Source organism: Ammospiza caudacuta, chromosome 15 (genome assembly GCF_027887145.1).
Source record: "Ammospiza caudacuta isolate bAmmCau1 chromosome 15, bAmmCau1.pri, whole genome shotgun sequence".
In the NCBI taxonomy this organism is placed as follows: Eukaryota; Metazoa; Chordata; class Aves; order Passeriformes; family Passerellidae; genus Ammospiza; species Ammospiza caudacuta.
Genome location: NC_080607.1, coordinates 4,858,599 through 4,869,674, shown reverse-complemented (window position 1 = coordinate 4,869,674; position 11,076 = coordinate 4,858,599). Strand labels below are relative to the sequence as shown.

Genomic DNA, 11,076 nt, shown 5'->3' with positions numbered 1-11,076 from the left:
GATTGTACTTCTGTAACAGCTTAGATTAATGCCATAATGTCAAAGGTTATTGCAAAGTTTAGATATTTCATTAAGCAAGATCCATCAGGTGTGAAGTTTGACTTCCTGAATTCATTCTTATCTGAGTGTGATCTGGAGGCATGGTGGGAGTTGTGGGCTGTGACAGGGGGAGCAGATTTCAGGTTGTTTTGTGCATAAGAAGCTGAAAACACCTAAATCTTTACAAACTTTAAGAAAGTAGGCACAGTATGCCTGAGATTTAGCTGGATGTGAGTAAAATATTTTTCAAATGCTACATTTCTCCTGGTAAAAATATGCTGTGGCTTTCCTACTGCTTTGGACCTATTGCATCTGCAGTCTCTAAAATTAAATTTGGTGGGTCTTGCTATCATTCTGTAATTCAGCTGTTGCTCTGAGTTTTAGTCTGGCACTGCAGCATTGGTACCAGGTGCTTGCTTATCCCCTCTGTGATACACAAATGAATAAAATTCATTTTCCTCTGATTTTTTTATCCTCTACCTTCCTTTCTACCTGTCTGTCTTTTAGATTAACTGGAATACTTCTCAAGTGACGTGCAGCACAATTCTGCCAGGAACCCCCTCCTGTTTGTCCTGGTGGAGGAACAGCCTGGCCACTGCCATGGCCACCATTTTCAGCCTCACACAGCTGGACTCACAGAGCCCAATCCTGGCTCACCAGGTAGGTTTTTCTGTCAATGACCAAATGTGCCATTGAAAGCAGCTCTTAATGTCCTTACCCAATGATTATTATATTAATTATAATTCTCTTTTTCCCTTCCAAGCATCACCTTGACGTCTGACAGGCTCCCATTGTTGGAAACAATGGTTTTGGATGATCTGCCTCACTTAAAAGACACATATGCCTCCTTGTGCTCCTCAGCTATGGAAGACTTAGAGGTGGATTTTGATTCAGGACTGGAGGAAGATGAACTGAAACAGGAGGCTGCTCCTGGGGATTCCACAATCTTTGTGGCTTTTAAAGGAAATATAAGTGACAGAGACTTTGAGCAGAAGCTGGATACCATACTGGAGAATGTGCCTGGCCTTTTACACATGGGTAATGTGCCTTCTTGTCACTTTCCAACTGTCCTTAAAATGCTTATTTAGGTAGTCAGGGCACTTGCACAAAAATAGATTATATTGGGTTTGAGCAGCTTAGTTTGTAATGATAATTTGTTGGGGTTATTCTTAGTGACTTGCAAGCTGTTCCTCTCAGAAATGCAGACTGCAAGTGTCTACAGTTGTTTTGTTGTTTAAAACTGATTTATTTGGCAAGTTCATTCATTTTTCTTCTGTTTCCACTTTTCACCTGGTTTTATTCTCTTTCATGTCCCTCTATTACACATGGTTGTGTTATAAAAAAGTGAAACGCAGGCTTGTTCACACAGGAGATGTTTTACTGCCCAAATTGTCCAATTTAAACAATTACAGTTCATCTGAGAATGGGTTCATTTTCCAGTACCTATTGCATTACTGCCCTTTTCTGACCTGCCCTACCTGATTGATTGATTGATTCATTTGTGCTGGGGAATGGGTGGTGCCCTGACATACCCCTGAATGCCCATCCAGCTCTGGGAACAGCTCCATGGCAAGTCAGTGATAACAGGATTTTGGGGACATCTTTTACCAGCATGTTTAGATCTGGAAAAAGACATTTGTCCCCTGTCTGAGCATATTGCAAAAGGTCCTGTGCTGATTACTGATGGCTGCTCAGTTAAGTACCTTGATTGTTTTCTTCAACAGTGTCAAACACCTTTTCAGGAAACTAACACAATACTTCTCAATAGCCAAACTGAATTTCTTTGTCACTTTATTCCAGTATTTCAATTTTGTCCATCTAGTCAGCTGGCATCAGTTTGTTGGGTTCTTGCTGTTGCTCAGAGAGATAAAAAAGGTGGGATAAGACAAAAATACTGTAAAGAAATACCAGTTTTGAGCTGTGTCTTACAAACAGTTGGAAGGAGATGTAAACTAACAGACCATTACTGGTGTGAAGGGATGTTTGTAATATCACAGATCAATTGTGTCATTTTTTATTTAAAATAAATTCAGTCTATAAGTGCACATAGTCATTTTTGTTATATAGAGGCATCTGCATGCTGAGTCTGTCATAAATATTAATGCCAGGATTAATAAACATGATTCAGACCTTAGCTGAGAAAGCAAATTTTTAAAATCAATGTCCAGTTAATTTGAAAATTATCCAGGTGTGAAGTTATTTAAACTGATTCAGAGCAAAATAGGATATCCTGAATGCAGAGTTAGTAAATAACATGGGGTTATCTTGGCAGATGCAGTGCTTGAAAAATGAGAAACTTGGGTACAAATATATAGAAATACTGAAACTGAGGATACAATTTTTCTATGTAAAATATTACAACATTAACAGCAGAAAATATGGGATTGTTCAAATCTCCATAAAAGGGGATTTTAAAACTCCTCCTGCCATGTTTCCAGCCAAAACCAGGTTTATAGGTGGAATGAGCATGAATTTAATAATTCCATTACTGTAGCAGCAAAAGGGGCTTGGTGAATTAGTGGTGAACAAGAGCTTCCTAATTAGGAGTGAGTGGTGGCATTCTTAACTAACAAGTTTTTCAGACCTCAAAAGTTAGCAAATGTTTAGTAAATCTGAGGTCACAGTGGAAGAACTGGCTGATGAAAATTTGGGTCAGCGCTTTCTGTTTTGAGAGGAACTTTCTTTACAGAAAGATAGAAACTGGAAACTTATAAAGCTATATTGGGAGTATTTTTAAAATCATCCTTAACTGCATTTTGTAGGTAGGTATCACTTTGGATAATGTACCCAACATAACTGCCCAACCTTTCTGCAGTTCCTGTGAAAGCCACTGATCCATGTAAAAATGCTCATGTGTAGAACAGGTGTTCAGAAAACCTGCAAGTGAATATCTTGCATGACTTTGAGATGCTTTTTGGCAGTGGATTTGAAATGCTTACCCAGAAAACTAAATTATAAGGTAGAAATCAATGAAATATTGCTAGGACTCTGTTGGCACTGGTCGCAAATATTTCAAGCATTTCATTCCTGTAGTCAGTTTTTTCCCACATTCATCTGGTTCTCAAAGCAGACCTGTACAGTTCACTGTCCTGTAACACAGGGCTGGAGCCCTCTGCTCTGGGACAGGCTGGCAGAGCTGGGGGTGCTCACCTGGAGGAGAGGGAACTCCAGGGAGAGCTCAGAGCCCCTGCCAGTGCCCAAAGGGGCTCCAGGAGAGCTGGAGAGGGACTGGGGACAAAGGGTGGAGTGCCAGGACAAGGGGGAATAGCTCTAAGATGGAGTGTAGATTTTAGATGGGATATTAGGAGGAAATTGTTTCCTGTGAGGGTGAGGAGACCCTGGTACAGGTTGTCCCATCCCTGGCAGTGTCCAAGGCCAGGCTGGATGGGGCTTGGAGCACCCTGGGATAATGGAAGGTGTCCCTGCCCATGGCAGGGGGTGGGATGAGATGGGCTTTAAGGTCCTTTCCAACCCAAACCTAACACCTATAATTGTATGAAATCTATTTTATTAGATATTTTCTTATCTTTCCAAAGTAGTTTATCCACAGAATATTTCAGTTTTTAAGTAATACTACAAGTGATTCTGTTGTCTGTTGCATTGGTTGCCATTTGAGTAGGTTTTTACTGCTAATTTTTTGGAAAATCCCTGTTTTTGGGGTTTGGGAGCATTGGTTGCTGTATACCTGTGTGGGGAAAAATCTCCTGTACCTGAGACTGAGCACTGGCAATTTTCAAAGCCAAATAGGGTTTCACTTTTTTCAACCTTCTAACCAAGTTGTTTCATCAGATGGGCTTATAAACTGCCTTTGCACTGACTTGGATTGTTTTTCTGCTAAGAATCCAACAAGTTGAAAGTGCAGAAGATCGAGCCATGGAACAGCGTCCGTGTCACCTTCAACATCCCCCGGGAAGCGGCCGAGCGCCTGCGCATCCTGGCCCAGAACAACAACCAGCAGCTCCGAGACCTGGGCATTCTCTCCGTTCAGATTGAAGGTATTTCACACCTCATCTGCTTCCAAAGCTCAGGTTTAACTACACTCAAAAAGCAGTTTTGTGTGTTTGGTTAGCGCTGCAAAACTTGTAGTTACTACTTTGGCTTTAGTGAAAAAGATAGCTCAGGATTTTTATTCTTTCAAAAAGAACATTTACTAATAATAGAAATGAAAGCTGGAACTGCTCTGGGCACCAGGAACCCTCCTGAAAAATGTTGTCTGTGTGTTGACTGGGAAAGGGTAGGCTGATCTTCTTTCCCTGTTGTTTCATGAGAGTCTTTCTTTAAGACAAGTTTTCAGTGGCTTTCACAGTTACCATATCCATTCTGGACAGTTGTCCAGGAGCACCCTCAGGATGGAATCAAGGGCAGGCAATGCTTGTCATGACATTTGTTCTTCTTAAAACTGCAATCCAGAAGAGTGCTGTGATGTGCAAGTGTCCTTCTAAAGTGCGCCCTGGAGGTGAAACCTGTTCTTCCTTCCTCGGCATCTCTAAAAAAAAGTCCTTTTGCAAAAGTCTGTTCTGCCTTTCTGTTTCTCCTGTTCACCCAACCTGTGCCTTGCTTTAGGGGAAGGTGCCATCAACTTGGCTTTGGGCCAGAGCAGGAGCCAGGACGTGCGGATCAACGGGCCCCTGGGCGCGAGCACGGCCATGCGCATGGACACGGCATTCCCCATGCAGGGGGGGCAAGGTAAATCCCCACGCCTTCTGCTGCTGCTTCACACACCCCACATGTACTGCTGGCCTCTTGAGACTCCACTGGCTACAGCAGCTCCTGTTTGCAGAGCTCTAATTGCCATTTCTATTAATGTCTGGTCTTGTTCTGTGCTGTCAAACTATGTCCTGTGTTATGTGAATGAATTGTTGGGTGCATTGTGTCCCACAAACGTTGGGATGATTTTGGCAGGGCCCTTTGGTTTGTTTTCGGGTGTTGTGAGGGTGTGGTGGTTTGGGGTTTTGTTGGGTAGTTGGTTTGTTTGGAGCTTTTACATACAGTCTATTGAAGCAGATGAGTTGAGTGTAGTGAATTCACTTTGAAGTATGCACAAATTTTCAGAGTGTTCTGCTTGGTTCTCTTTATGGAAATGTGCAAAAGTCTTGATTCAGTGTACAATAAACTGACTTAGATTAAATCCATTAGAATTATGGGAAGGATGGGACACTGTAATTGTTACTCTCTTCTTATTTTCTGATAAACTTTTGAGATCTGATCATAAAGAAGGGGTTTTTGTGGAAATGTGTAGTTTTTAAACTATATTTTAGAGTATTGTATACTCATAAGGAATTTTTAACTACAAAACTCAAATTTGACAAAGTTTTTACAAAGAAAGCTACTAACTAATTTATTAAAATAGCTGAATCATAAGGCAGCATAAATAACTAATATTTTAGTCAATGGAATTTAAAGCAATTAAACCAGGACAATTTTTAGTCAGTTTATGTAAGATGCATTTGTGGCCATTGAGGAGAAGGAATGGAAAGAACGTTTCAGCTTTGTAGAAACCTAATTAAAATAATGAAATTTTTTTCCTTAACAATGACTAAAGCATTTTGAAGAAGGGCTCTACTCTCCACAGTCAGCATCAGTGCCCACATTTCCTGTCTGCAGGTCAACAACAAAACAGCAACAGAACCAACAGGGCAACAGTAGCAATCATTTTAGAAAATTACAGTCCGTGGAAGTGAAACATTGACATTTTTTTTCTTCTTGCAACACCTCAATTACTTTCTAGTTTCAAATGTTGCAAAAACCTGAGTTACATGTACAGCTTTGATACAATCTTGTCCTTTGGCGCTTTTAGTAGTTGGTCAGGCTCACATTAGTTCATGAGTCAGTGGTGTTTTCATTTGTACTATTTTTAAAAATTTGGTGCTAAAGACCTACAGCATGACCTGAACTTGTTTGTTTGATACTAGGGAATCTGAGCTTTCAGACAGAGAGGTGTATCCTCAGGTTATTTTGAACAAACAATTCCTGAAGTCTAAAGAATTGTTTTACTGACAAATATATTTTTTTCTTGTTAAAAGAAAAATTTTAAAATTCTTCTCTATGTAACTGCGAGACTTGATGATTTCTATTTTTATTTTTTAAGGTTTAATAAGAATGAGCAATGCTGCAGCTGTCATGATGTCCCAGGGTGGAAATGTGCCCTCCTCTATGGTGGCAAGTGGTGCTAGTGCTGAGCTGCAGTCACGAACACCTCGGCCTTCCTCACAGCCAGGTGGTAAAATTTAATACTGATCTGAGAAAGTTCTTAAACTTTGATTCTTCAGCACACAGGCTTGAGTGTGTACTCATGAGAGTACTCCAGAATTGTTCTGGAGCATTTTCCCTGTCTTTCTGGGAGCTACTCTTTCTGTGAAAACCTCCCTTCCCCCTTAATCTGTGAATTTTTTGCAAATAATTTGGGTGCCTAATAAGTCACCAGCTTGCTTGGTGTTTTGTTCAAATCTGTTGAGCAATGGCAATTGTATTTTTGCACTTGAACTGTCATGACTGATCTTTATGTTTAGCTTGAAGGTAAGAGAAGGGTTAGTTCAATGAGGCAGGAATATCTCTGGTGCTCTTCTTTCCCTTCTTTTCAGGAAGGGTAGATAGACTGGTCAGTTAAGGACTGGGGGTCTGGAGGGTGTGAATGTTTGGGGGTTGTTCTTCATGGCTTCCCCAGGGAAGCAGTCAGGGCACCAAGCCTGACAGACTTCAGGGAGTGTCTCAGTGATGCTCTTTGTCCTGTGGTTTAGCTTTAGGTGATCCTGCCAGGAGCAGGGGTTTGGACTCGATGGTCCTTCCAGATGAGATACTCTGTGGTTCTGCAGTTCTGAGTGTGTAGAAGGCTCACATCAGTCTGTAGCATTGTGGGGCTGCTGTGCTTTATTTTAGAGGATATAAATTGATAAGACCTGGCTTCTCTGGAATATGAACTTTTTATGCAGAGTAAGAAAATGCAAGCAAGCAGTTTAGCCTTTGTTGTTTTGGGATGGGTTTTGTCTACAGTAGGTTTTTTTAAAAATTATTTTTCTTTGCTATTTTATTAGATGCAATGGACCCACTCTTATCTGGGCTAAATATGCAGCAACAAAATCATCCATCTGGATCTTTAGCTCCTCAGCTCCATTCAATGCAGTCAGTTCCTGTAAACAGGCAGATGAACTCAGCCAACTTCCAGCAGCTCCAGCAGCAGCAGCAGCTGCAGAATCGGCCTCCACAGCCCCATCAGCAGCCACCACAGGGCATCCGACCTTCATTCACTTCACCAGCACAGGTTCCAGTTCCCCCTGGCTGGAACCAGCTTCCTTCTGGAGCACTCCAGCCTCCTCCAACCCAGGGAGCACTGGGCACACTGACAGTGAACCAGGGCTGGAAAAAGGCCCCGTTGCCTGGACAAATGCAGCAGCAGCTTCAAGCAAGACCATCTCTAGCAACAGTACAAACTCCTACCCATCCTCCACCTCCATATCCTTTTGGAAGCCAGCAAGCTTCTCAGGCTCACTCAAACTTTCCCCAGATGAGCAATCCTGGCCAGTTTACTGCTCCTCAAATGAAAAGCCTCCAGGGAGGGCCCTCACGGGTTCCTACCCCGCTACAACAGCCCCACCTGACCAATAAGTCTCCTGCTTCTTCTCCCTCCTCCTTCCAGCAGGGCTCCCCTGCCTCATCTCCCACTGTTAACCAGCCACAGCAGCAGCTGGGACCAAGGCCTGCCCAGAGCAGCACTCTTCCCCAGGGCTTCCAGCAGCCTGTCAGCTCTCCCAGTCGTAATCCTATGGTGCAGCAGGGGAATGTACCCCCCAACTTCATGGTGATGCAGCAGCAAAACCAAGGTCCACAAGGTTTACACCCTGGTTTAGGAGGTAAGAAGCACTGAGACCTTCATTTATTTTAAAAGGAAAAGAAACATAAAGTCTAGAACTAATATTGCTGTTAGCTCTGAAAAGATCCTTTATGAGACAGAGTCAACAAATAGGTGCAGTATGAGGTGGGTGCTGGTGGAGGAGCATTCACATCACTCTGTCTCTGTCCTGCAGTGTCACAGAGATGCCCAAAGGGTCAGGGAGGAGTTGCTGTGTGCACTGCACTTATTACTGCCAGTGGTCCTGCTGACAGCTCTGCTGTTGCCTTTAAGCAAGCTTAGGGTGTTCAGAGATGGTGTGGGGATTTTGTTTAGGTTTGAGGTTGTTCTTTTTTGGGGGGAAAGGGGAGGATTTTTTGCAAGAGTGTAATGAAAACACTTCTCTCTTCACTTCCTCTGTCACCATTTACATTTTCTATTACAGAAGTGAAGCATTGTTTTGCATCTTCCTTTCTAAGCTGAGGATGCTTCTTCTTCACCCTGTCTTTGTCACCAGTTTCTTCCTATATGAAGAGGAAAAAGCTATTGTTGCCATGCTGTTGTACTCCCCATCCTAAAATTAAGATGTTAAGGGATGTTTTAGTTTCTCATTTGACTGTGTTGTCTTTAGTTTTCTCTTTGAACCAATGCACTCACTTCTTCACTACTCCTAGAGTTCTTCTCTAACATTGAAGGCATTTCTTTTGTCAGTCCCAGGATCTCTTTTGTGTCCTTGGTTGTTTTTTTTTCCCTTGAGCCCTTTGTATTTCCATGCAGATTTTCTATGCTTCTCTTTGCTCACTCATTTGTTCATCTTCCTCTTGGATGGCAGTTCTCATGTCCCATACATCAGTTCTTGTTTAAACCTTTGAAATTATTTCTTTGTGTGCTTATGGCTCCTATTCTTTGTCCACTCTCACACACATAAGTACATTCTAGTGTCTTGCATTCTCATGTTGTACATCAAAATCTGTCCAAACACTGAAAGGAAATCCTGTTTCTTGGTCTACTGATCTGGACAAGCTTCTTGTTTTCAGTGTTTGTACCATGGGTCTTGTTTGAATTCAAATGAATTTTCTGTGTTTCAAGGTTCTCTTGGGATCTGCCAGTGCCCTACACTTGGTGTATCTTATTTTGTCTCCATCTGGAAGCAGTTATTCATTATTTATTGTGGTCACATTTCCCTACAGTCTTGCCTCACCAGCCATATGTCCCCATCAGAAATCTTAGCCCTGACCTTTAGCCAGTATAATCTCCATGCTCTGCTTCCTAACTAAACCTACTACAAACAAACCTCAGTTTTTCTGAGTTAAGAGTCACACCAGAAATAAACTATCAAAATAGGGTTTTTGGACTTATTTTAGACCTTATTGCTAAATCAACAATCCTGCTGTGAGCTGTATCCTCAGGTGATTTTAAAAGACAGAATTCCTTGGTTTCAGCAAAGCTGCGTTGCTCCCACGGCTGAGATTTTTGCCTGACTTCTCTGCATGCTCATTCTTTGTTGCAATTTATATGTTAATTTGTCATTATAGATCTTTCCATTTTTAAGCCACCTTACATTTAAAGGTTTGGTGTAAATGAATGCATTCAAACACTTTGCATTTCACACAGCCAATTTAGCAAATTGGAATTTATATCAGATTTGGAATAGGCCAAGCTAACACTTTATTCTTTTCTCAGTTCAAGCATTCTTACATGAAACATGTCCCTAAAAGTTTAGCAGAACCAAAGCTGGAGTCCAGTGATGTGATGCTTCAATAAATCTGTTTCTGTGTTTGCAGATATATTTGGTGTTTGGCCTGTAGATTTGATTACCTTGAAATATTAATTACAACCTAAGACCAGATTATTAACACAAGCAGTAAAATTAGGTGTGCAAGAAAGCTGTAACTGCAGAAGGAATTGAAGTCACATTCTGGCACTGGGTCAGGAGAATAAAGGGGGCAGTGGGCAGGGTTGGTTCAAAGTCTGAGGCACTGTGTGGACAGTGAGTTAAAAGTGGGATCTCTCAAACCCACCCCCACTGCTGCTCACACTGGCAGGTAGAAGCGAGCTTTATCTCTGTGTGTGTCCCAGGGCAGCAGTGATGTTGGGATGTGCCAGAGTGTGGCTCTTGTGCCATATGAGGCCCTCAAAGAATTCCTTGCTCTTGCAGCAGGGATAGCATAGTTGCTTGAATGAGCAGCAGGTCTGGACCTCCTGAACTGTGGGGTTCCTCAGCCCACTCTGGGGTGGAAAGATCCTTGGAGTGTGTGCACACAGCAGCACTGATAAGGAGTGTGTGCCTGGTGTGTCAGAGGTGGTGAGAGGAGCACATCACTAACAAGAATACCAGTTCTTTCTGTGTGTGTACATTGAATAAGTTAAGGGTGTGCTAAGAGGTGAAGTAGAGCAGAAAGCAACAAACCACATTAATGTCTAGTTTCTATAAGGTCAAACATGGACTTTTCACCTTCTCTGAGTAGTAAGTTTTGTACTTTAATAATTGTTTGAAATTAGTCATAGTAATTTGTTAGACAGAATTGTTGCACAGGTAAGAACTATAAACGTCTTCAGTGGATTTTGTATATTGGCAAAAAAAATTTCTGCCTAATCCTGTCATATGACAGCACAGACTCAGAGCTATTTTCCAATTTCAATGATAGATTTTGTCTATTTTTTCCCATTTCCCACACTAACTAACCAGGCAATTCTGTGTTCAGGAATGGCCAAGCGGCTGCCCCCGGGGTTCCCTGCAGGCCAGGCCAGCCAGAGCTTCCTGCAGGGCCAGGTGCCCTCCTCAGCTCCAGGAACGCCCGGGACCAGCGGAGCGCCGCAGCTGCCGGCCCAGAGCGTGCAGCACTCAGGTCTGACTGCAGGGGTCCCTGGCAGCTTGTGCCGCTCTCCATCTGTAACACCTGGTGCCTTTTCCTGTGTCACACGGGTCCCAAACCATGAAATTCCAGCAGCAGCACTCTGGGTGTAGTGCTGGATAGGAAAAAGAAAAGCATAAGGCTGCTCATGTTTCTCAAAATCTAATTATTATTGATGTGGATTGTGGGTCTGGGCTTCAGAAGCAGCTGTTGAGAAGTTGAATGGGAGGTAGCACTGAAATTTGGAGGCAAGGGGTAATAAAGATAACAACACAAAAGGAACTTCTTGTCCAGAAACAAAAAAGAGTGTAATTATCTTAGAAGCAGAATAGCAATATAATCTTGTTCTGCTTTGAA

At 42.3% G+C, this 11,076-nt stretch overlaps 1 protein-coding gene across 1 annotated transcript in view; it reads left to right on the top strand.

Annotated features, from left to right (window-relative positions):
* Positions 1–591: 591 nt before the first annotated feature.
* NCOA6 (nuclear receptor coactivator 6) overlaps positions 592–11,076 on the top strand; it is a 31,518-nt gene continuing 21,033 nt past the window's right edge. The window contains exons 1-7 of the mRNA XM_058814855.1: positions 592–699; positions 803–1,077; positions 3,879–4,034; positions 4,603–4,725; positions 6,128–6,256; positions 7,071–7,886; positions 10,570–10,713. Coding sequence (XP_058670838.1) covers positions 843–1,077; positions 3,879–4,034; positions 4,603–4,725; positions 6,128–6,256; positions 7,071–7,886; positions 10,570–10,713 — 1,603 coding nt within the window. The 5' untranslated portion in view covers positions 592–699; positions 803–842. The remainder of the gene's footprint in view (positions 700–802; positions 1,078–3,878; positions 4,035–4,602; positions 4,726–6,127; positions 6,257–7,070; positions 7,887–10,569; positions 10,714–11,076) is intronic.